This window comes from Heteronotia binoei, chromosome 18 (assembly GCF_032191835.1).
Source record: "Heteronotia binoei isolate CCM8104 ecotype False Entrance Well chromosome 18, APGP_CSIRO_Hbin_v1, whole genome shotgun sequence".
In the NCBI taxonomy this organism is placed as follows: Eukaryota; Metazoa; Chordata; class Lepidosauria; order Squamata; family Gekkonidae; genus Heteronotia; species Heteronotia binoei.
In genome coordinates this window covers 16,654,509-16,679,479 of record NC_083240.1, presented here as the reverse complement: position 1 = coordinate 16,679,479, position 24,971 = coordinate 16,654,509, and the positions used below count along the sequence as shown (strand labels likewise).

General features: G+C 45.5%; 2 protein-coding genes across 2 annotated transcripts in view; both read right to left on the bottom strand.

Annotated features, from left to right (window-relative positions):
- VPS13D (vacuolar protein sorting 13 homolog D) overlaps positions 1-17,409 on the bottom strand; it is a 158,350-nt gene extending 140,941 nt beyond the window's left edge. The window contains exons 1-13 of the mRNA XM_060259106.1: positions 16,977-17,409; positions 12,710-12,882; positions 10,732-10,806; positions 10,137-10,327; positions 8,817-8,897; positions 7,693-7,809; positions 6,057-6,161; positions 5,705-5,875; positions 4,691-4,791; positions 3,326-3,494; positions 2,180-2,272; positions 1,405-1,642; positions 715-897 (exon numbers count right to left, since the gene is read on the bottom strand). Coding sequence (XP_060115089.1) covers positions 715-897; positions 1,405-1,642; positions 2,180-2,272; positions 3,326-3,494; positions 4,691-4,791; positions 5,705-5,875; positions 6,057-6,161; positions 7,693-7,809; positions 8,817-8,897; positions 10,137-10,327; positions 10,732-10,806; positions 12,710-12,806 — 1,621 coding nt within the window. The 5' untranslated portion in view covers positions 12,807-12,882; positions 16,977-17,409. The remainder of the gene's footprint in view (positions 1-714; positions 898-1,404; positions 1,643-2,179; positions 2,273-3,325; positions 3,495-4,690; positions 4,792-5,704; positions 5,876-6,056; positions 6,162-7,692; positions 7,810-8,816; positions 8,898-10,136; positions 10,328-10,731; positions 10,807-12,709; positions 12,883-16,976) is intronic.
- Positions 17,410-21,548: 4,139 nt separating this feature from the next.
- LOC132586807 (tumor necrosis factor receptor superfamily member 1B-like) overlaps positions 21,549-24,971 on the bottom strand; it is a 55,561-nt gene continuing 52,138 nt past the window's right edge. The window contains exon 10 of the mRNA XM_060258918.1: positions 21,549-23,634. Coding sequence (XP_060114901.1) covers positions 23,354-23,634 — 281 coding nt within the window. The 3' untranslated portion in view covers positions 21,549-23,353. The remainder of the gene's footprint in view (positions 23,635-24,971) is intronic.

Genomic DNA, 24,971 nt, shown 5'->3' with positions numbered 1-24,971 from the left:
AAGGGTCAAGAGGGTGTTCTTTTCCTGGAAGGCTGTGCTGGAGGCAGGTTGTAGACTAGAGAGCTTGCAGCAGGGGGAAAAGATCCCTCATCCAAGGCAAGGGGTGAGTGTTGGTTAGAGTAGGGATTGGACCATATAGTTAAACACGTCAGGGCTTTTGTTTCTTTGCACCAACTTTTACTGTTCTCATATTCCCTTAAGCACTATATCTTTGTCACCCACTTATTATTTGAGCACTATAAACAAACTGTTGTTGTTATACTCCTTGGGTCCTCATGTCTTCTTGGTCACAATTAGGAGGTAACTATTAATAAGGAGCCGCCCTGAGCCACCTGGTGGGAGGGGCGGGATATAAATTACAAATAAACTAAAACTAAAAAACAGGGGTGGTTGGGTGCTCTGGGCCCTTCCATACAGACCCGTACCAGAGTGGTGGCAGCCAGTAGAAGGTCCTGCTAGGCCCAGCTGTGTGACAGGGTAATACGCATATTCATGAGGGATGCAGGGCAAAGAGCCCAGAGGTCACCAGGTCTCAAAAATGGGACCCATATTCCTTCCTTGTTCCAAACTGCCCAACTGGAAACCTATTTTACATAGCTTGCATTCCTGCAAATTTCACTGATGCCCGGAACAGTGCTGATGATCCAATTCATCCAACAGTGCCGTGGAAACGTGAAGGAATGACAAAGGGGGGAGGGGGTTGTCTTTCGGTACCTGAAAATTCCAGCTGCATGAAAGCCCTTTCCTTCGTTCGCAGGCTCCGCCTCTCCGTGTGCAGCAAGGTGACAGAGCCACCCTGCAGCTGAAGGTTTAACTTGGCAAAGACGTGGTCCCTCTTTGTGAAGGGGTGCTTGATGCTGGAGGCATCGGTGCTCAAGTCAAAAAATTCATCGGCACCTAAGTTGATGGGAAGAAACCCAGCGGAGATTTTAAAAACATGAGCCAGGCGCCCAGGGTTCAGCTACCAGATCCTAGCCAGACCCTCTAACATTACATCGCAGTTGTTCCTCCCCCTCTGTGGGGCAACAAAGCACATTCTTCTAGAGCAGGGGCCCCCTTGGGTGCCAATTATCCACCTTTCCTGGTGCCCATCAAGTGCTTTTAAGACAGTGGGAGGGTCTACATGGAGCGCAGGGCTCCCGATTGGCTGCGCAGACTAAAATAACATCATTTCAGAAACAGCTGCCACCACAATGTTCTTTTTATTCTCTCACTTCTCTTTCCCAGTGTATTTTTTAATTAGCCATTCCCCCCCCCCCACTAGTTATCCACCTCCTGTGGCAACCATGTTGTGGTGCTCCCCCTCCCGTGGCAGCCATATTGTGGTTTCACCCATGCCCTGTGTCAGAACTCCAAAAGTGCCTACAGGGACCCCTGCTCTATAGAGTCAAAGTCTATACCTACCTGTAACGTCCTCAGGCCTCCAGTGTTCAGGTGTCTCAGAGAGCAATCCCTCGAAAGTGTCTACTTCCAACGTTTCCTGAGAGTTGCTGTACCAACCCCCCCAGCCAGGAAACCAAGACTGGAGGTACCGCAGCATTCCACTGCTGCTGCTGCTGCTGCTGCTACTACTGGAAGTGGTGGGGGCTGCCAGGTCAAGATCAGAAACTTCCCCCAAGGAATCAGATGGCTCCTTAATGCTCTGCTGGAAATAAGCAGATACTTGAATACAGACCAAAGAGATTTTTTTTATTAAGTATTGCTTATCACAAAGTCTATTTTTGCACTCTGTTAACAGCAGCTGCTTTGCTGATGGTATACAATTGTAGCAAATGGGGTGGATGCGAAATTATCCTCTAGGCTTTCTCAATGGATTTTGCGCTTCTGCCGCTATAAAATGGCTATTTCGGTTAGTCCCGGGGTGGCCACACTGTGGCTTGGGAGCCACATGTGGCTAACATATATTGTGTGGCTCTCGGGGCCCCCACCGCCCCACTGGCCAGCTTGGAGAAGGCATTTCTCTCTTTAAATTACTTCCAGCACTCTAACCACTGAGTGATGTTTTAGTTGGTCCCTACTAAAAAAATAAAATGGGGACCAACTGAGAGAGATACTACCCTGCTTTCACATTTTTCTGTTCTAGCTGACCAATACGATTTCTGCACGTTTCCGTTAGTCACCAGGATTTCCAAACGTTTTGGACTGACAAAGGAGCGCGTATTTCAAAACCACCTCTCACCTCAGCCAGTTCGTGGAACTGTTTGTAAACTATCTCACGCAAGATTTTCAGCTCCTCAAAAGTTTGTTCGTCCTCAATCCGGTCCATCTCTTCCTATGGGTGAAAAAATAAAACACAGGAAACGTTGGGAGGCAAGGTCATCCTCTTTTCCCCAAACAGGATTTCTGTGCCTAAGGGAGTAACAGAGCCAAAACATTACAAGAAACAGAACCTAGACTGGACTTCATGAATTAAGCAATGTCTTTCATTCTTTCATGCTACCAACAACAAACTAAGGAGGAACAAGGATCATAAGAACTGGCTGTGACAGACCTCAAATCATTTCAGGACTCTGTAAACTCAAGCAGTATGGAACACTCAACACAAGCACTTCCACTGGCAGTATCATCAAAGAGCCCTTTTTAGTGATTTGGGGGCTGCAAACACAGTTGTGGGGGTGTTATAATTCATGGCAGATTTTATACACACAAGGTTATGGAGCTAGGAAGATGCAGTCAGAAAGAAGAATTTAAAAGCAAACAGATTTAAAACCAATATAGCAAGAGACTAGTTTTATAAAGGTACTTAAAAATAGGGCAACAAAAATATTTTGCTTCTGGAACTATACCCAACTATACCCCACTCTTGTGGCTTTCCTCAAAACTGTGCAAAACAATTATTCAAGAGAGCTTTTTTTCTATGTAGACAATAGAGTTCATTCACACAGTTACTTGGGAAAATTATTAGGGACTGTGGTCTCTACAGCTTGCTGGAACAAGGATTCTGTTATGGAATTCTGCATCATTTAATATGTCACATTAACTCTTATGCTTTCCTTCAGTCCGGTTTTTTTTTAGTTTCCTTGTTGGAAAAACCCTAATCCTATTTCATTGTTTACTGAACGTCCCATCCTGTTGACTGTATTGACTCACTCTGTGTAATCCGCCGTGAGAAAAGCGGATTATAAATAATGTCAATAAAATAAATTAAAAATTGCATATTTTATCTGAGCAAACACAACTTTAACACTTGGCAACTCTGAATGAGGTTCCCAACAAAAGAAAGTTCAGCGATTTCTTTAACAGCTCTATGATTCCAGATGGAATCATGCACACCCCATGCCTCTCACATCGTTTTAAAACCCTGGTGTGCTTTGGTTCTCCATACCTGTTCTGCAGCAGACAGTGGCACATCCTTCAATTTCTTGTAATACAGATCAGTGTACAAGACGGCATCTTCGGCTCGATGCAGTGCAAATTCCCAGGAAGAGCGTTCTCTCTGCTCTCTGATCCCTGCGATGTTTGCATTCAGAGCAAAGAGCCACCATTCGCGGCAGCTGAAACAGTAAGAAGATTTAGGCAAGAAATTATGCAAGGGATGAGGAACCATCCAAAAAGAGCAGAAAAGGACACAGATCCTTTATTTTGCAGCCTCCCTTCAGGAAACTGAAGTATTTTGTCACTCTGCTAGTGTCAGAAGCAATGCCTTTCTAAGCTAAAGAGCCTTCTTCCCCTTTTATTGACCAATTTTTTTCTTGATGCTGTAACATTTAAATTTTCCCTCTGACACCAAGAGCTGCCTGCCCCAAACAGAAGACTCTTAGGAATCATCTTCCTGCTCTGTAATGCTGAGGTAGCCAACTGGAGTTCCATTCAGCCTCCCAAATTCCAGTTTGGGGGAAGTTTTCAGTTTAGGGCTCAATAATCAAGTGCACACTATCTGTCGAGAAGGTCCCAGGTACAATCCCTGTCCTCTCCAGTTAAAGGAACTCATGAAGGTGGTGCCAGATGACGCAACACAGAGCTATGTGGCCCTGTGAGATGACATACTAAGGGGACTCCTTCAGTTTGGGAAACTCCCGTAGATTTGGGAGCAGTGTCTGGGTAGGATGGAGTTTGGGCTAGGGAAGAGAGTTGAGTAAAGATACAATGTTATTCAACATCCATTTCTCCGAGACTCTATGGTACACCATGCAGCCTGTCCTCCGAATCTGCCATGCCCTCCCGAGAAACTGATCTCTGTTTGAAATAAGCAGTGAGATGCCTATGGGATGATTTGGGCAATATTCACAAGGCAAATAAAATGAAAACAAGCTTCTTGAGACAAGTCACCTGCACTCATTTCCTAGCAAGGATCCCTCCCCAAAACTGTAATGCCAATATCTGAGCACCATTTTACCAAACCTACAGTGAAGCATAAAAGAAAACAGGGATTCAAACACAGATCCCTAACAAATTAGCATTGGGAGCAATGTTTCCTCTAAGCTGCAGAGTCTTGTGAGCAAAAATTCTACTTTGTGAGCTACTGGCATTAAAATTGTGAGTTACTGGCATTAAAGTTGTGAGCTACTGCATAAATTAGTGTACTCTACTTTCTTCCTGAGCTAAGAGAGAAATGTGTGAGCTAGAGGCTAAAAATCTGTGAGCTAGCTCATGCTAACTCAGCTTAGAGGGAACACTGATTGGGAGTCTGTTTTTTACATCAAATCTTCAGTTCTAAAATGCATTTGAGGGTTATCAATCAAGTCCATACTTTCCAGTGACGGCCACCTTGGGTCTCCATCTTCTATACTTGAGCTGCCGCTCTTTTCGGTCCAGCTCCTTCAAGAAGTCCATTATTTGCCGGTACTGGGCCTGCTCAGACAAAAAGTGGCATAGGACGGTGATGAGGCTGGTTTCAAAAATGATGCTATTAGTGGCATCAATTGAACCCCCTTAGAGAGAATGCCATTGCTTCGCACAAAGGAAGAACCATATATGAATTCTCAAACGTTTCAACCTGAACCAAGAGAACTTTCACTGTAACAGAGGAAAACATGGTTGTCAGAAATAAGAAAGTTAAAAGGAGTGATCCTCTGTGGTATATTACAGTCTCTTTTTGCTTGATGGATGGGAATTGTGTCCATTGAAAAGGTGTTTATGAAACAAGAAGGACCACTGGGACCTTGTTTGGACTCGAATGGATGATTCTGGAATATTTATTCCCGGGCCAAATGTGGTTGACTCAGCCTTCCATCCTTCCAAGGTCAGTAACATGAGTACCCAGCTTGCTGGAGGGAAAGTGAAGATGACTGGGGAAGGCAATGGCAAACCACCCCGTAAAAAGTCTGCCGTGAAAACGTTGTGAAAGCAACATCACGAAAACGACTGGTGCTTGCACAGAGGACTACCTTTACCTTTATTGTTATGGAAGACTGAGTTCTTTGAGACTTAGAATGTCTCATTAATCTTTCAATGAAGGACTTTGCACAGATGTTTGACTAAGTATAGGAAGGCAGGACATTTTGGATGCAAATGTATTTGTTTATAGCAGAATTATAGCATTTGCAATGTATGAATGAGCTTGAACACAGAATACTGTTTATCGCTAAACTTGAGCCAACTTCACCTTGACAAACTCATTTGATTTGGTAGATTCCACTGAAGATTGGAAGGGCAAGATTTTATATAAATTAGGTCTCATTAGGTCTCACGGTGTTAAATCAGTGCAAACCTCAATAAGGAACGTTCTGTTTACAGAACATCTTCTTCCCTACGCAGCTTTTACCTGTGAAAGTTTCAGAGGTATCGTCTCCATCTGAATGTCAAATTCAAGCCGCGGAGAATGCCGGGACCTCAGGGGCTCCTTCGAACAGTTTCTCTTGAGAAGAGCAGAGGTGCACACGGGCTCGAGGATGTAATTGTGCTCTCGGCTCTCCATGCTCTTGTCCATGGCTTCCTGGAAACCACACAATTAATTCTAGCGAATGTATCATAAATCTGCACAACGATTCTATGCAGAGTCGCTCCCATTCAGCTCATGGAAATCAGTGAGGCTTGGACTGGAGTGACTCTGCATATGATGCAAAGTTTTAGTACACAAACAATGCAAAAGGAGCAACAAAAAACTCCCATCATACCTGCAGTTCCCCTGGTGGCAAGTCTCCCATTAAAGCGCAGTCAGTATCCCAGTAGATGCTGAAATCAGCAATCTCCAACTGTTTCTTCCTCATTAGCTCCTCCACCTTGAAATGACAGAGAGAAAAAGAAGCACTTTTCTCCCTTTTTCATAACACACAAGCCCTCAAAATTAATGAGCAATAGGCTTAGAACAGATCGAAGGAAGTACTTCTTCACTCAAAGAGTAATTAATGCGTGGAATTCACTGCTGCAAGAAGTGGTGGGGGCTGCAAGCATAGATGGCTTCAAGAGGGGACTGGATAAGCATATGGAGCAGAGGATCACCAGTGGCTGTTAGCCATTAAGTATAAAGGGAACACTCTGTCTAGGGCAAGTGATACTTTGTATTCTTGGTGCTTGGAGGGCAACAATGAGAGGGCTCCTGGAGTTCTGGCCCTGCTGGTTGACCTCTGATGGTATCTGGGTTTTGGCCACTGTGTGACATAGAGGCTGTGATCAGACACACTAAATAATGCACTTTCAATCCACTTTCAATGCACTTTCCAGCTGAATTTTACCATGTGAACTGGCAAAATCCAGTTGTAAAGTGCATTGAAAGTGCACTATTTAGTGTGTTTGATCCCAGCCAGAGTGTTGGACTGGATTTGCTCCCCCAGAATTAAATTTCTGGCTGGAATACTAACCACCTTAAAAGCACATTCGGAAACTGAAAAGATTATATTTCTGTTATCTGACAATGATGTTCATATATCCTATAGAGTCTCTTTGCTTGCCCTTGCAGCTAAGAAGATAAGAGCAAGAGTGATATCAAATGCTGTAACTTCTTAAGGTTGGCCTTTCTGGGGAACTTTGCTGTTCGTGTTCTGTTTTGTAATGGCCATACACAATACATTTTTTGACTGACTGATTGGATTTGCCGTTGGCCTGATCCAACATGGCTTGATGACACCTGACACTATCCCCAGCATAAAAAACTCACTCTCTTTATTTCCCACCACCGCCACTTTTTAACACTAAGGTCATCGGCAGTGCCATCCTAAGCACAGCCACGCTCTTCTAACCTCAGTGACTTCAATGGTCTTGGAAGGGTATAACTCTGGTTCAAAAGGTGCTGTGAGATCCTAATTGACACCGCCAGCCAAGAAGATGAATGGAGGCCCAATGAAATGATGAAGAAGCTACCAGAAGGCATTCGCAGCTGGAAGGGACGACGGTATCAAACACAGTCCAACCGGACTTAAGGCAAACAATTCTTTCTCCGACTGTCAGATTCATACACATTAGCTTACCTGGATGCCACTATCCCAACAAGTAAAGAGCTCATGCCAGACTTAAGACAGAAGGTACTTGAAAGTCCAAATAGCGTGGGTCAAGTCACAAACAGAAACCAGTTATCCCACAAAAACTGACCGGGGGAGGGGGATTTCTTGAACTCTAGCCAACACCCTATCCCGGGTCACTACCACACACCAAAATGAAGCAGTAGGCTTATCTTTAAACTCAAACTTCTTCTGCTTAATACCCCAACTGAGCAATCCACCAATATTTGCAATATTCTGCCCCCACAGCACACACAAACCCCCAGAGACCTCAAACCACCTTATCCAATACAATTCTTTACAAGCAAATACTCACTGGCTCATTCACAGCATTCTGAGCAGAGACATTTTTAATGCAGATTCCAAACGCAAGAGGCTGTGATGGATTTGTGATGTCATCTTCAAATCTTAAATGGACGTCTTGGATTTTTAACTGAAAAGGGTGGGTGGGGGGGTGGAGAGAAATGAAAATTGTATACTGTACAATTTATACAGAAATGTATACTGTAAAACAGGTTTCAAAATGTACCACTTAATCCAGTTACACATAATATACCCGAGGCTGCCTTACACTGAATCAGATCATTGGTCCATTAAGGTCTGTATTGTCTACCCACTGATAGCAATTCTCCAGAATCTCCGACAGATTTCACATCACCTACTGCCCCAGTCGCTTTTTAAATTGGAAACAGTAGCAACTGAACCTGGGCCCCATGCAAATCTCTTTCACTGAGCTTTCCCACTGAAATTAATTATGCAAATCTTGAATTCCATCAGACTCTTCAAAGTGGCAAGAAAGTGGTCCGTCCACCATGCCTTGAATAACATTTCCCCCTCCCCACCCCCATTTATCTTTTGGGTTCTTCCTTCCTCTACTGCAGGGGTGGCCAACGGTAGCTCTCCAGATGTTTTTTTGCTTACAACTCCCATCAGCCCCAGTCATTGGCCATGCTGGCTAGGGCTGATGGGAGTTGTAGGCAAAAAAACATCTGGAGAGCTACCGTTGGCCACCCCTGCTCTACTACCTATACCATCCATTGTCCTTCCCTACAATGACTCACCATCTGAACTATTATATTCAGGCCGATATTTATGTTTTAATCTGCAAAATGAGCCCTATGTGATACTTTATTCAGCTGTGCTGTTTTAATTGCATATTATTATTTTATTGTTGGATTTTAACTGTTTTTATTATGTCTGTAATCTGCCCTGAGCCCGTTATGGGATAGGGCAGAATATAAATCTATCAAACAAACAAACAAATCAATAACCCATCTACGACAAGAGTTCTTGGGGACTAGAATGCCTGATGTTTTGGTTGGTCCCCAATAAACAGCTTTTCACATAACTGTTCTGAGAATTCTGCCTAGAGTCTCTGGCTATACCTAAATAAAACCGCTGACAAATCAAGGTGAGAGACTGGCCATCCATTCAACTTACTTCGATGTTTTCTACAATGCTTGTGACGACAGAGGCAGTGACTGAATACCAGTAAGATTCTGCTGCCTGCTCCTGTTCTTTCTGAAAAGAGAGAGAGAGAGAAAGGAAGAATTTGGGGCCATGTGAAACAGTGCATTGAGTGATTTGCTGAAGCACATTTCAGATGATTTGCAGCCTCCTGACAAGCAAACAGCCAGCTGTTCACTGCAGAAACATGTCAGAGGATCATAAATAAGCCAGGCAGCCAAGGCAGCATGCCCTGCAGCACTCAAAAACCACCTACCCACCAATGTCCACAGAGCTTCTCTACTTTTGACCAAGTCCATGTCCAGAATAAGTTATTGTTTGCCCACATGCTCTGTGCATGGGGTGGGTAAGATACAACTGCCCCTCAAATTTTCTAGGCAGCAATTCCCATGTTACAATTTCCCTATGTGGAAGCAGCTGTGGTGTACGACATGACAGGCTGCATTCAGCTATTTACCACAAAACTGTATTTTGTTTAAACCTTAGACTGAGCAACAAACTTTGGTTAGCCCAGCAGTTGCAACAAATCCTAGTTTGTATATAAGCTGCAGTTTTGTTGGCTTTTCTCTTGCTTCCCGGCAAAGAGGACATTCAGCGTGCTCTGCTATTTCTGGAAGCAAACGGCTAAGAGAGCCACAAAGCAAACCATGGTTTGTGAATTCAGAGACTATTAACAAACCATTATTAGTACAAACTGGTAAATAAACCAGCTACAAACCCTGACATTTACAATCCTGATCTGGGGCAGAACAACAAGTTGGTTGGACTACATGCATTTGTATGTCGTAGCTAAAAAGGGTTTGCTCACACCCCACAACAAACCATGATCTATCATGATGTTGGAACACAGCCAATGCATGGTTACATTTTTTAACTTATATGATGCCGCTCCTATCAGTGTGTTCATTTCGTATGATGTGCAAATGCGCCTAATCAATAACTTTCCCATGTAATGGGAAACCACAATTTTATTACGTGAATATATGCATACTTTTTCTAACAAAGTGCAATAACTCACTGGTAAAGACACTGTCCAATTGCACATGTATTTCCTCCTCTTTCCCTTTTTCCTCCTGAATTATATCCAGAAGATCTGTGAGTTACAGCTCTTGATTTTTTATTCAGAGTGACACACAAATATGAGTTATTTTCCGCTTACTAATTCAACCAATGTCATCTCACTTTCTCTACGGTGGATAAATGCTAATCTATATATGTGTTTAGATGCATTTGAATGCAAAACATTTCCCAAGCTTGAGCTTCTCATTTGCTTAGAACTCCTAAATGACTCACTTTCCATTTTTCTTCCAGTGCTAATAAGAGCGCTTTCTTGGTTTCTCTTTCAAACAGCCTCTCTCTTTCTTCGTCAAAATCTCCTGGCTTCTCTGGTGAGCCAATAAGGTGTAATTTGGACACTGATATCACCCAGGGGTCCACATGCGGGCGATAAAATGGTATCTGCAGCGTGACCTTGCCAATGAAGCCTACAAATTTCCAAAGAGAAAACAAACGTTGGCATTCATGCACCTGGAAGCTTCCCCCACATCGGTGAGGAAGAAGCTCCATATCCGCACCCTTCTGCACGTAAGGAGCTTCTGCCTAGGTTATGGGGCACCGCCTGTGCCACAAACCTCGAGGTCACAACTGATTTATATTCCAGATGTGTGGGTGAGGATGCTTGTAACAGGCAGCATTATTGCAGAACTGGACAATCATGCTACGTCAAGCCACCAATATTGTTTTTAAGCCAGCTTCAGTCAGACGGCTTAATGTAAACAACCTGCTTAAGAAACTAACTAGGGCATATAAAGCGTGAGCAGCTACAGCAGCACTAATAGCTGTAGAGGGGGGGGATGCTCCTGTTTAAAACACAATTCCAGCCACCTACCAGCTTTGACCTCAAACGGCAGCAATTCCTTCAAGGCATCTTTCTTTAATGGGAGATTTTCCAATTCCACAGCACCTGCCGAGACAAGGCAAGGTAAGAAATCCTAGGCTCCCATCATATTTTACCTCTGAGATACCCCTCTGGAGAATGATATCTTAGCACAGAGAAGGCACGGCTAAATCAATAGCCTTCCTCCTTTTCAGATAGAGGTCTCCTTTAATCCCAAACAGAAACAACAGGAGCCAGATTTAATTTTTTTCTTCCTGTCTGTGTCTCTCTTGTCCCTCGCCCGCCCCATCCTTCTTAGGGAATATTTATGCTACAGGCACACTGCTTGTTTAACAACCATTCCTTTACTAAGGAACCCCAAGAATTATATGTGGGAGGAGGGCGAGGTTGCCTATAAAATTCTTAGCAAATGCTAAGTACTACTCCAGGGATTTTCTCCGAGCAAAACGATGACAAAACTACTACAGAGCTGGTATAAAATATTCATATTAAACATACATTGTGTGGTATCATTAGTATGGCCCACCTTACCTAGAGTAACGTGCAACCATGCTAGAAATTAATTAAGCAGGGAGAGAAATCTCAGGCAGGCCACCAGCCCTGACCTGGAGGGCCCAGGCTAGCCCAATCTTGTCAGATCACAGAAGCTAAGTAGGGTCGGCCCCGGTTAGTATTTGGATGGGAGACTATCAAGGAACTCCTGGGGTCGTTACGCGGAGGCAGGCACTGGCAAACTACCTCTATTAGGGTGCTTTCCATATATACTATACAATGAAGATGATGATATTGGATTTATACCACCACCCCCCACACACACACCCTGAATCTCAGTGTCAGAATGGCTTAGAATCTCCTTTACCTCCCCCCCCCACCCACAACAGACACCCTGTGAGGTAGGTGGGGCTGAGAGCTCTCCTAGAAGCTGCCCTTTCAAGGCCATTCCAACAGCTGCAAGTGGAGGAGTGGGGAATCAAACTTGGTTCTCCCAGATAAGAGCCTGCACACTTAACCGCTACACCAAACTGGCTCAAACAGCAGTCTCAATCCACTTAAGTGACCTTTTGCATGTGGATTTTGCGCTATGTGGTTGCATGTGGATTTTGCCATTTCACATAGTAAAATCCAATTGCAAAGTGCACTGAAAGTGGATTGAAAAATGCATTATTTAGTGTGTGTGAAAGTGCCCTTTAGCCTCTTGCCTCGAAAACGCTATGCGGTTGCTATGAGATGGCTTGCGACTTGACAGCTCTTTCCATCACTGTGCCACCAGACATCAACACAAAACCCCACATTTTGTCTAAAAACTAACTGGTCATTAGGGGAGGGATGGTGGCTCAGTGGTAGAGCATCTGCTTGGTAAGCAGAAGGTCCCAGGTTCAATCCCCGGCATCTCCAACTAAAAAGAGTCCAGGCAAATAGGCGTGGAAAACCTTAGCTTTGAGACCCTGGAGAGCCGCTACCAGTCTGAGCAGACAGTATTGACTTCGATGAATCTAGGGTCTGATTCAGTATAAGGCAGCTTCATATGTTCATATGTCTCAGAGGTACTAAACCCATTCTCATCCTGAAGGTATTATCTGAATTCGGTCCTTCTCCCAAGAAGCTCCGAATGTTATTCAAGCCACCCAACAGCCTTCAAAGATCAGTTAGGTCAAGAGTCAGCACACCTAACCAGAACCAGCAAGCATGCTCCATAGATTCTGGGAGAAGGGAGGGGACACGGGATGCAAACCAGGTTTCCCTACATATACACCCAACATTCTAGCCATGGAACCTCATGTTAAACATAAACTATCACTATTTAACCCACAATCGCACATGCAAGTTTATGGCCTACTGAACATTACAGACACCCACCTAGACAGAGCAAATACAGTTACAGAAGAAAAAGGTAAGGGGGAAAAGCAACATAAGATTCATGGGCTTGAAGAAATGCTTTGCCAAATTGACAGGTGCTCTTACACGTTACCTTTTAGAAGAGCTACTGAAAGTTGGTCCGTGTTCAGGTTACTGACATATTTGCCTAGATAGTTGTTGAGAACCCAGGCTACCAACCCCTCCAACATGACTACTTCCTAGGAGAGTGTGGCTAGGCCTTTCTCATCATTCCTGGTTGCTCTCCTCCATAGTTCAAAGTATGACCTGCAAGCAAGGAAGACAAGAAGAACTGATCAGGTACAGGAGCAGCAAATCACAGAAATTAGCCAGGGCTGGCTGCTTCTGTTTCTTCCTACAACTGATACCCGTACCATGCCATCACACCCTTGTACTTCAATCAACCTACTTAGTTATGTGTTCACTCATGTAAATTAGGGTGCAACAAATGAAACACTGAGGATGTGCATGGATTCCATGACGACTTTGATTTTTCTTTCCAGAAGCAGCAAAGGGAGGGGGGTGGATTTCTCTCATTAGTCCCTATTAAATGCAGCAGGTAAAAAGACAGGCAGCCTGTCTTTTTGTTTCTCCCCCCCCCCTTACTGAAATAGCAACTTAGGTAAAGGGAAGATTTCTACTCAGGGAACAGTAGCAGAGGGTGTTAAAACCTGACGTCCCAACACTGCAACACCAATTTAGATTGTCCTTCCCACAGTTGCCTTTAGAGATGCCTGGAAATCTGATCAGAGACTGCAAGCTTTTGATTTAGTTGTGCCCTTGGACACTGCCCTCTGTACATAAGCACGCAGTAAATGAAGAAAATCTGCCTGTTCAACTGAAGGTAAAGTGTGCAGAGAAGTAACTAAGCTTTTCTAAACTAGCATTCTTTCCAAGTAAGGTTAGGTTTTTCTTCCGGACAAGGAGGATAATGCGTGTGAGAGAGATAGATGGCACAAGTCAAGTGCCTATTAATGGATCGAGGCCAGGATGGTAAGAGTTCTCAACACCTACCACCTGCCCTTGTTGGCAGTCCCGTCTACAGAATGGTGGGCAGGACTTTGCCTTGCTCTAAGATTTTGAGACTATTACGATGTCAAATACTACTGAATAGGAGCAGGTCTTGTTTTTTTAAAATCAGAGAACTGTAGAAAGCAGTGTGTATACTGACAGTACAATATTATGTAATGACAGGATGCATCCATGCCCCTGGGCATGCCCCGTAGGATTTGGGACTGATTTCCTCTGAACAGCAGACCCCAGTCCCACATCCTAAACTGCTTATGAGACTCCTCTCAGTTTTAAAAGAGGACTTTCTCAAACAACAACTCCCTTGTGGGAGTGGCGGGGCATCTGTTCGGCATGTAGGCAGTTCCCAGGTTCAACCCCTGGTATCTCCAGTTAAATGGTCATGGTAACTAGGTGATGTGAGAGACCTCTGCCTAATACCCTGGAGACCCAATGCCGATCTGAGTAGAAAATACTGTGATGGACTGATGGTTTGATTCAGTTTAAGGCAGCTTCACCAAAGGTAAGAGGCCTTACTACAGAAGTGGAACACTCTAGAGCAGGGGTGGCCAAACTGCGGCTCAGGAGCCACATGTGGCTCTTTCACACCTATTGTGTGGCTCCTGAAGCCCCCGCCACCCTGTCAGCTGGTTTGGAGAAGGCATTTGTCTCTTTAAATCACTTCTCCAAGCAAAGCTGGCAGCTTGGAGAACACATTTAAAGTTAAAATTGCTTTCTTTCCACCTCTCCCTCCCCAAAAATCTATTATCCATTTTCCTGCCTTCCTGTCTGCTCTCAGACATCTGATGTTCATGTTCTACAGCTCTCAAACATCTGACGTTCAAACATGCGTGTTCACGGTGAACGAGGCCAAATCTACTTTGGTCACACAGAACTACTTGTGTGGCTACTATCTTGCCTGTTCTAAGCAAGGGGCCATGCTTTGCATTCACAAGGTCCCTGGTTCAGTCCCAAGCATCTCAGGCAGCATGTGTCGGGAAAGACCTTTCTACAGCTTAAAGCCCTTAAGAACCACAACCTGCCAGAACAGACAGTAATGAAAGTTAGATGACAAGGCAGTTTCACATGAAGTACATTTCACAGGCACCATTAACTCGGCAAATCCTTGCAAAAGCCCTACCACCGCAGTCATCTCCTTATTGCAGAGGAGGGTGGGGCGGAGCCGCAAGTTAAGATCACACCCGAGTGAGTTCGCGGCTGAGGTGAGATTGACAAAGAGCCCACAAGGCTCCTCCTTAACGTATATCTCCATATCTATGTGCAGATGTATAAGAATAACAATAATGATAATAACACAAGAGGAAGGAGTCGGGGAGGGGACATGTGAAAATGCTTCATGGCTTTTTAAAGGAATCTGCTTCACCACCACCTTCATTCGCATTACAGACATAATGTTGCCCTACTTCATTTAAAATATTTGTATCCCATCTTTCATAAGAAACGTAAGAACACAAGAGAAGCTATGTTGGATCATGATTCAAGGTAGCTTTCAGTAACAGTTAAAAACATTTTCTGTTAAAACTAAAAATAAAACAGCAAGCCCGAGAATAGTCACAAGAATACTGGAAGGAGACCAAGATTGTGCCCCCACAGCACTTTTGACTGCTTTCTTGTTTTAAAGTGCTACATATAATTTTCTTATCCCTAAGATAGGGGTAATACCTAAAAGGTAGGAATGTTAGCCTGTTGCATCTAAGGAAAGCAGAAGAGTCCCACCCAAATCGGGCGGATTCCCCAAAACTCCTGCTTATTTGGTTACCTGAAAGCACTACAGATATTTTATTTAAGAATTTTATTAACAATAATAAGTGAAGCATCATTTCCCTGCATAATACCTTAACAAGAAAAGACACTCACCTTGCTTATATTATTAACACTACCAATAACAACAACATAGGAACATAAAACCATAAGAGAAGTCATGTTGGATCAGGCCAGTGGCCCATCCAATCCAACACTCTGTCACATGGTAGCCAAAAAACACCCAGGTGCCATCAGGAGGTCCACCAGTGCCCCCCCCCCCAAGCACCAAGAATAAAGAGCATCACATGCCCCAGACACTGATGGACCTCTCCTCCATATGTTTATCCAATCCCTCTGGATGCTGTCTATGAGTGTAGCTGCCACCACCTCCTGTGGCACTGAATTCTATGCATTAATCACCCTTTGGGTGAAGAAGTACTTCCATCTGTTTTAACCTGACAGCTCAGCAATTTCATTGAGTGTCAACAAGTTCTCATATTGTGAGAAAGGGAGAAAAGTACTTCTTTCTCTACCCTCTCTATATCATGCATAATCTTGTAAACCTCTATCATGTCCCCCCTCACTCAACATATCTCCAAGCTAAAGAGCACCAAGCGCTATAATCTTTCTTCATAGGGAAAGTGTTCCAACGCTTTAATCATTCTAGTTGTTGTTTTCTGGACTTTTTCCATTGCTATGAATTCTTTTTTGAGGTGTGGTGACCAGAATTGAACACAGTACTCCAAATGAGGCCACACCAGGGCCATCATCATATTAAGACACTCCTAAATTAAGACCCTGCAAGAAAAATCACATTTCCTCATGAATGAAAATGATGTAATCATGATGATTTTGCCTGCCATCACCTTACACTCACATCTACCTTCCCACTTTAGAACCTGTGAAAAGAGTCAGTGAATGTTCACTTATTAACAACACTGATGATGTGTCATGTGGAAAAAGAGCCAGGCATCTCTTATTTATTATTCACAACAACACCGGTTCTGTTAACCTCCAAATAAGACCTGGTGAGGAAAGTCACTAATTATTGTTAATAGTATGGATCAGTGTTCCCTCTAAGCTGAGTTAGCATGAGCAAGCTCACAGATTTTCAGCCTCCAGCTCACACATTTTTGTCTTCGCTCAGGAAGGATGACCCCAGAGCACAATAATTTATGCAGTAGCTCACAACTTTAATGCCAGTAGCTCACAAAGTAGAATTTTTGCTCACAAGACTCTACAGCTTGGAGGGAACATTGGTATGGATCCTGTTAACTGATTCCCCGCAGAAGACCTTGCGGGGAGGGCAAAGTCGCCCCTTAGTCAAGAATAAGAACAATGTTTCTGTTTCCTCAAAGGGAGAGACATCTCTTTCGAACAAGCAAAGGGAAGGCAGCCCAGGACAACCTAAAGGTCTCTAGCCCGTCCCTGACTAGATGGAATGCGAGTCCCCCTTTTCTCCCACCCACTTAAAGGGGCACCTCAAGACGTCCAAGAAGGGGAGAAAGGGGAAAAGAACACCCCCAGCACCCCCTCCCCATGAGGCCACTGCTATTCTCTCCCCACCTCAGAGAGAAAGGGGGGGATACCTGGCCGAGGGGAGGGGCTGCGACAGTCCTCACCGGCGTCCGTCTCGCTCGACCTCGGCCTGCGAGGAAAGTAGGAACAGCTCGATGGCCGAGCGAAGTAGGACAAGGCGGGCGGGACGACCGCAGAGCTATCGATACCCCCGCCGGCCCCCGCCCAGCAATGGGCCGTCAGAGACGGGGGAGGGAACCATAGAGACAAACCGAAACTAGAACGACGCAGAACCCGCCTGGCTTCTTTTTTTTGCTTTCAGTTCAGCGTCTAGCGAAGGGGGGAGTGTCTCTAGTCAGCCGCCGGAGGATAAAGGGCACCGGAAATGCCAAGCACATCTGTTAAGAGGGCGTCCTGTTTCTGGCTCTATGACCGCAGTCGTCCTGACAGGAACTTCCGGTGTAAAATGGCGGGGCGGGCGTTCGGCGTCCTGCTTCGAAAGGCAGTGTTGCATAGAGAGGGAGAAGCCTAGAGCGGCAGCGGGATTGGATGGTGCGTGGAGCGATGTGCAGAGACTCACCTGGCTTAGAGGAAAGGACGGGGGTGGCACACCCTCCCCTCCCATACAATAGGATTGCTCAGAAACGGGGTTTTGCTAAGGTTGCCAGCCTCCAGGGGGGACCTGGAGATCTCCTGCTTTTACAACTGGTCTCCAGCTGGCAAAGATCAATTCCTCTTGAGAAATGACTGCTTTGAGGGGTGGACTCTAGGGCAGGGGTGTCAAACATGCGTCCGGGGGCTGAATCAGGGCCCCGAGCAACTGGCTGTCATCTGCTTCTTTCTCCCTCTCTCTTCCTTCTTCATAACAGCTCGCTTTGCATGGGTTGCTCAATCGCACAGGAGCTGCAGAGCAAAACCTCTATTTTCTCCATTGGCTGAGGCTCCTCCCTTAAGGAGGAGAGCTATAGCTTTCTTTAGCGGGCTCTTTCAATTGCGCAGCAGAGCTACTGAGCCAAGCCTCTCTTTCTTCTATTGGCTGAGGCTCCTCCCATTTTTGGTCCCCTGGGGAACAAAGAAAGAGCTAGAGCTTCCTTTGCCCACTTCTCTGGATCCCATGGGAGAAATACAAAGAAAGCACCTTTAAGACCAACACGTGCTAATGTTTTAAGCATTTGATTTTAACTTTTTTAAAAAAAATCTTTGTGTTTGTGTCATTTATTATAAAGTTAATATCTCTGCTACCTAATCTTAAATAGATACACACATGGCCTGGCCTGATATGGCCTGGCCCCACAAGGTCTCATTTATGTCAGGTCCAGCCCTTATAACAAATGAGTTTGACACCCCTGCTCTAGGGCATTATACCCAACTGAGGTCCTTCCCCTCCTCCAAACGCCACCCACTCCTAGATCCACCCCCGAAGTCTCCAGGTATTTTTCAACCCAGACCCTGGCAAACCTAGCCTTGATCAACAATGTTAGTATGATTGACAAGATAAACAAAGGAAAATGGGTGTCTTCCCCCCCCCCCATTTTTTCACCTGGCACATAGTTAACGTAAAGTTGCCAACTCCAGGTTAGGACATTCTTGGGAGTTTTAGGGGTGGAGCCTGGGGAGGATGGGGTTATGGAGAGGAGGATGTTTACTAGGGACGTGATACCATAAAATTCATCCGAAATTGATATTTTCTCTAGAGGAACTGATCTCTGTAGACTAGTTGTAATTTCTGGAGATCTTCGGGACCCATGGAGTTTGGGAGTGGAAGGACCTCCACAGGGATGCAATGTAGGTAGGGTTGCCAATCTCCAGGTGGGACCCATGTTCTCCCAGAATTATCTTATCTCTGGACTACAGGGATCAATTCCCCTGAAGAAAATTGCTGCTTTGGTGCATGGGCTTTACAGCATTATTTTCCTAGAGAACTAGCTTGGTGCAGTTGTTAAGAGCAGTGGGCTCTAATGGGGAAGGAGGATGGGTTTGATTCCTCACTCCTCCCCATGAAGCCAGCTGAGTGATCTTGAGCCAATCACAGTTCTCTCAGAGCTGTCTCAGCCCCACCTACCTCACAGGGGAGATTGTGGGGAGGTGAAGGAGATTGTAAACCACTCTGAGTCTTCTTCAGGCGGTAAAGAGCAGGGTATAAAACCAATTATTTTTTTTCTCCCCAAACCCTGCCTTCTCAAGGCTCTGCTTCCAAATCCCCAGGAATTTCCAAAGCAGAAGCTGGTAATCTAGACTGTGCCCATAATCCAGTCATTCCTAAAACTGCGTCCCAGATGTCTCACAGAAAGGCCACAAGTCCATGGAGGAGGAAGGCTCACACAACCTCCTCCCTTCAGTGGTCCCAAGATCATTTATGCAGAGCACTTTGAGAGGGGACATGACAGAGATCTACAAAATCATGCTAGAAAAAGCAAATAAAGGTCTGTTGTTGGCTTTTAATGGGGCCTTTGGATCCAGCAGTTTTCGACTGTCACATGTTGGGGAACAGTCAGCACCCAAGGCCAGGGGCCAACAAACCCTGTTTTTGTGGGCTTCCCTGGGGCTTTTGACTGGCCACTGTTGGAAACTGGGTGCTGAAGTAAACAGACCGCTGGTCTGGTCCGTTGACTGCTCTTTCATTCAACCACTCTCTGGCCAGAGGAGAACTAGGAGACTTCAAGTATTCTGTGACTCAGTGGCAGAGCATTTGCTTGATGTGAAGAAGGTCCCAGGTTCAATCCCCAGCATCTCCCTGGAGAGCCGCTGCTCATCTGAGTAGACAATCCTGATCTTGATGGATCGATGGTCTAATTAAGTATAAGGCAACTTCATGCCTTTGTATGCAAGAAGATCCCGCACTCTCACACAGTGCAGGACAGGAGGAAGTAGTGAGTGCTAGAGCACAGAGCAACAGAAGCTGTTGCTCCAAGAGCAAACAAGCCATACAGACTCATTCCTTCCTTCTCAAGCAGTGCCTGTGTGAGCAGCAGGACATGCATTCCCTCTCAAGTCACCACTCTTGCGTGCGATTTTAAACACGATGCCAGAAGGCAGGAACTTCCCCCTGCAACACTGCACATGCCCAGTGGGCTGACTAAAGCTGGGCCCTCAAGTACCACCCATGCAACATTAGCACACCAGTAGCACACTTACCGGTCCTGCGCATCTCTGATATACTAACTAGTCTTGCACATGTAGTGGCCGAGATGACTTAAATGACACACCAGATTCACACAATGTCAAGCTCACTTCTGTGACATTTAAATCAGCCGACTCCAGATTGACTCAGCCTTCCATCCTCCCGAAGTCGGTAAAATGAGTACCCAGCTTGCTGGGGGGAAAGCGTAGATGCCTGGGGAAGGCAATGGCAAATCAACCCGCAACAAAAAGTCTGCCAAGAAAATGTCATGATGTGATGACATCATGTGGAAGTGGCAAACGAAACATGAATTGAACCTTGGACTCGTGTAGCCACACCTGTTGGATGGAGGACTGCTACCTCTACATTCTTCAAATATTACACCTGCGTCTATCATAAACCGGGATATACAGACAGCAGGATATTACCGATTTATTACAGCACTGAATATAGACTTTTGGAACTAACGCTATAATTTCTGGACACTGAGCTCGGTTGAGTCGCTTGGATTTTGTTTTAAAACATATTTGGGGACGTTCCAATGAATTAAGCATTTCAAAGTACTGCGTGCATTTCTTTGAAGCTTGGTCAATTTCCCAGCGTGTTTTCTTTTTCTTAGTAATCTTAAAATGGGCAATGGGCAGTGCAAGACCCGACGTGGTTCCAAACTGCTGCTGAGCGGGGCTTCCTGTGTTAATGAGCAACTGCTCACGCACACAGAGGGAACACTGCCTGAAGGGTCGCCATAGGTCAGCTGTGACTTAACGGCACTTTCCTCCACTGCATCATTCCTCACGCTGTCCTGGATGGCCCAGGCGAGCCCTGCTTTCGCAGATCTTGGAAGCTAAGCAAGCTTAGTATTTGGAAGGGAGACCACCAAAGAATTACCAGGGTCACTATGTAATTGCAGGCCATGGCAAGCCACCTTGAAAACCCTAAATGGTAAAAAGGTAAAGGTAGTCCCCTGTGCAAGCACCAGTCATTTCAGACTCTGGGGTGACGTCGCATCACAACATTTTCACTGCAGACTTTTTACGGAGTGGTTTGCCATTGCCTTCCCCAGTCATCTACACTTTACCCCCAGCAAACTCATTTTACCGACCTCGGAAGGATGGAAGGCTGAGTCAACCTTGAGCTGGCTACCCAGCTTCCCCCGGGATCGAACTCAGGTCATGAGCAGAGAGTCTGGACTGCAGTACTGCAGCTTTACCAATCTGCGCCTTTGAAAACTATGCAGGGTCACAATAAATCAACTGACTTGATGGTGCTTTGAATCCACCACCGCTCTCCTTATTCTGCAACTATCAAAAGACAGTTTGGGAAGGTACTGAGTGTGCACACTTGACGGTACTATTAACCTGGCATTTCAAAACATATGGCAGGGAAGGGTTTTTTCCCCCCACGGCTTCCAAATTTTTGGAATTTTTACCTCTCTTATCTTCCTCCTTTTTCCTTTTGTTTTTGGGACTGAACATACAGGCTTATGGAGATCACTACAGGGAACGCCTAAGTTTGCACACTGTTTTGTGACATGTACGGTTTGTTTGTTTGTTTTTTTAAAAAATTACATTGCATTAAAAACATGACATTAGTTTTTTTGTGTTCTGTCTCTGGACCGACACAGCTGCTTGCAACCCACGCTACTAGAAGTCACCACGCAACAAAGAGAAACTTGGTACATTTTATTTGCTCGTGACTACACAGCAGTAGTCTTGGCCGTACAAATTTGACCCTGACTTCTTATCTGCAGGCTGTCTGATTAGTCTGGGAGCTTGGGCTGTCCTACAGACTCTAGCAACGTTTCTGAAGTAAAACACATAGCAAAAAAAAAAAAGGGGGGGGGGAGGGAGGGAGATGGTTAAGCTGGGCAAAAGTAGATTCATACTTCACAGTAACCGTCAGCAGAAGCAAGCTACGCAAGCCTCCAAAATCAAAGTGAGAAAGGGCTTTTACAGGAAGCAGGAGCACATTCAAAAACCAAAGCAAATGCCCTGACCTGGATAGCCCAGGCAAGCCCAATCTTGTCAGGTCTCAGAAGCTAAGCAGGGTTGACTGGCAGAGACTTGGATGGGAGACCTCGAAATACCAGCAGTCAGGGGGATAAGGGCAGGCCTTATTCAGCCCCCTCTCAATATATGCAGCACCAGGCGATGGCATGTGACAATGACTCCCAGGTGCAGACACAAGCACACACACGTTTAAAACAAAAACGAAAAGCCCCAAAACAAAGTAAACTTCTGCAAAGTTCTTCACAAAAGGCTGGATTCAGCCAACTTTTCTGCAGGTGAAAAAGGCAAACGGAGTCTCCTTTGGACATAAGGAAAAGGTGATGTTGTGGATCATTGAGCCAGCGCGTATGCGGGACAAGGACTGTATTAAAGAGGGGCACTGAACAAGATGGAGTGGGAAAGGCGCCTGGATCCAAGCTGAAATCTTTGGGGGTGACCTGATGCTAAGGAGAACAGCAATGGATTCTGTTGAAGGACGGCTGCAGGGAAGAGCTTTATCCTTCATGCCCTGGTTTTGGGCCTCCCAAAGACATCTGGCTAGTTCTTGTCCGGGGTGGTGGGGGGGAGGATGCTGAACCAGATGGACCTTTGGTCAGATCCAGTAGGGCTGTTCTTAACAGAGAGCGCATCTATCGGTGGATGTTAACCAAGGTAACTAAATGAAGCCTCCAGGACCAGTCCTGCCACTAGGCAAACTAGGAGACTGCCTAGGGTGCTGGCCTTCTGTGGGGTCTCAAATTGGGTGTCCCCCCATGTGACTTGGTGATGTTATCAGTGAAGGGGGGGGGCACCAGAAGCTAGCCTTGCCTAGGGTGCCAGACAGTTTAGGGCTGGCCCTGGAAATCTCCATGCTTAAAGGTAATCGCTTTCTCTCTCTGAATATGGGGCATAAGCAGCAGGGGAGGACTTGAGCCTCCTTACCCTCCCTGTTCTGCTCCTGGAGGCATCTGGGTAGCCGTCATTCCGAATAGGATGCTGGACTAGTTGGATCTCAGGTGTGGTCCAGCTGTTGGTATTCATCAGAATAGGGGATACTTGGCAGATCCTCCCCCCATCTCACGCCCACACAACCCTCTCCAAAATCCTCTCTCCTGCACAACTGCAAAAAAAGTACAGGTTCCTTGCCACCCCTTTTCATCCGGTCACCCACAAATCTCAGCCTTAAAATGCTCCCCACAGCATTTTGTCATGCTACGAACAGCGAGAGACCCTCAGGCCTCTGTCAAAGGTCTGTGATGGATCCGTAAGAGCACAAGTTTCAGACAAAGCCAATTAGTTCCTTGGTGGCTCTCTCTGGGCTTCTGGCAGACCCGTTCCTTCACCTGGTCTTCATGCCGACATCTTGTATGCTCAGCGGCAAAGGCTTTTTCTCTTCGTAGGCAAAAACGTCTGTGTTGTCCTCCTCAACTTCTACAGCGGTTTGTCCTTCAGACGCTCTTTGGATGGGGCTTTCTTCTTTGGACAGGGGGACGTCTTCTCCCACTGAAGCATCTGGATCAGGCGAACTGTTCAGTGACTGGAACTGCAGACTATGATCTGGGTTGCAGACGTTGACCACGCAGCTGATGTTCACATGGGTTCCACCAGTGCCAGGTTGCTCTGGGGAAGAGACGAGGGAGAAGAAGGCAAAAAAAGGAGAAAAAGGATGAGAAGAAGTGGACCTCATTAGGGGCAGGAGCTCACAGGAGCAGAACCTCTAAATTTTATTGTGTTCTTTCTTTCTCCCCTCCCAAAAATACTTGCTTCTGGGCTATCCCCTGGGAGAATTTTGCTGAACTCTAAGATTTCTGAGCCCATTAAGGGGAGGGTGGGATATAAATATAATAAAATAAATATTGTTCCCCCCCAAAAAACGTGGATATAACCAAAACACATCAAGCAGACAGATGGAAATCTTCATCATACCACTGTGGCCACATAGGAGAAAGTAATTTAAAAAGTATGACGGGAGTAAGGTTTTATGATGACCATTATAATTCCAGAAGCATTTTAAGGCAGATGCTGAGCTGCACTAAAGAGCTCTGGCACCTCTTTTCCCAACAAAACAACCCCTGAGAAGAAGACAAAAACCATTGAGCAAAATGGAGGAGAAGAGAACAATGAAAGCAACTTCCGGTCCTTATTGGAGAGAAAGGCAGCATACAAATGCCTTTAAATCAATCGCTATCTCTGAGCCTTGTGCCTATCTGCCTCCTTTGCTTTCCAGGCCCTCCTATGCATCGAGCTAAAAATCAGTGCTCTGCCTCTCCTGGCTTTCCACAAACTTTGCAAAACTGAACTCTTCAAGAAGGCTTCCCCGCACAGGGAACAGGGCTGCACAGCACAAAATGGCATAAGACAGTTTTAGCAACTTGCGCAGAAAAATGATGAGGGACTGTGGTCCATACCGCTGTGTTTAGCTTCTCATAAGTGGGATCCTGTTTATGTAATTTCTGTGCCACTTAACGTGTCCTTTGAATACTTCTGCTATGCTTTGGTTCCTTCTGGTGGTTCCAGACTTCTAAAACCCTAACGCGTTGGTTACTGAGCGTCTCTCTCTTTTTTGCAGCTGTACTGGCTCACCATGTGTAATCTGGCTTGAAGCCACGTGAGCAGGGGTGGAATTCTAGCAGGAGCTCCTTTGCATATTAGGCCATACACCCCTGATGTAGCCAATCCTCCAAGAGCTTACAAAAAAGAGCCTCGTAAACTCCTGGAGGATTGGCTACATCAGGGTGTGTGTGGCCTAATATGCAAATGACCTCTGGCTAGAATTCCACCCCTGCCCATAAGGAAGACAGACTATAAATAATGTAAATAAATAAAAATATATATATCACAAAGAACTACAAGACAATTTTCTTCTAAGTACGGGCAAGGGGAAACTCCCAGTTGGCAGTTTAGTGTAGTGGTTAAGTGCGCGGACTTTTATCTAGGAGAACCAGGTTTGATTCCCC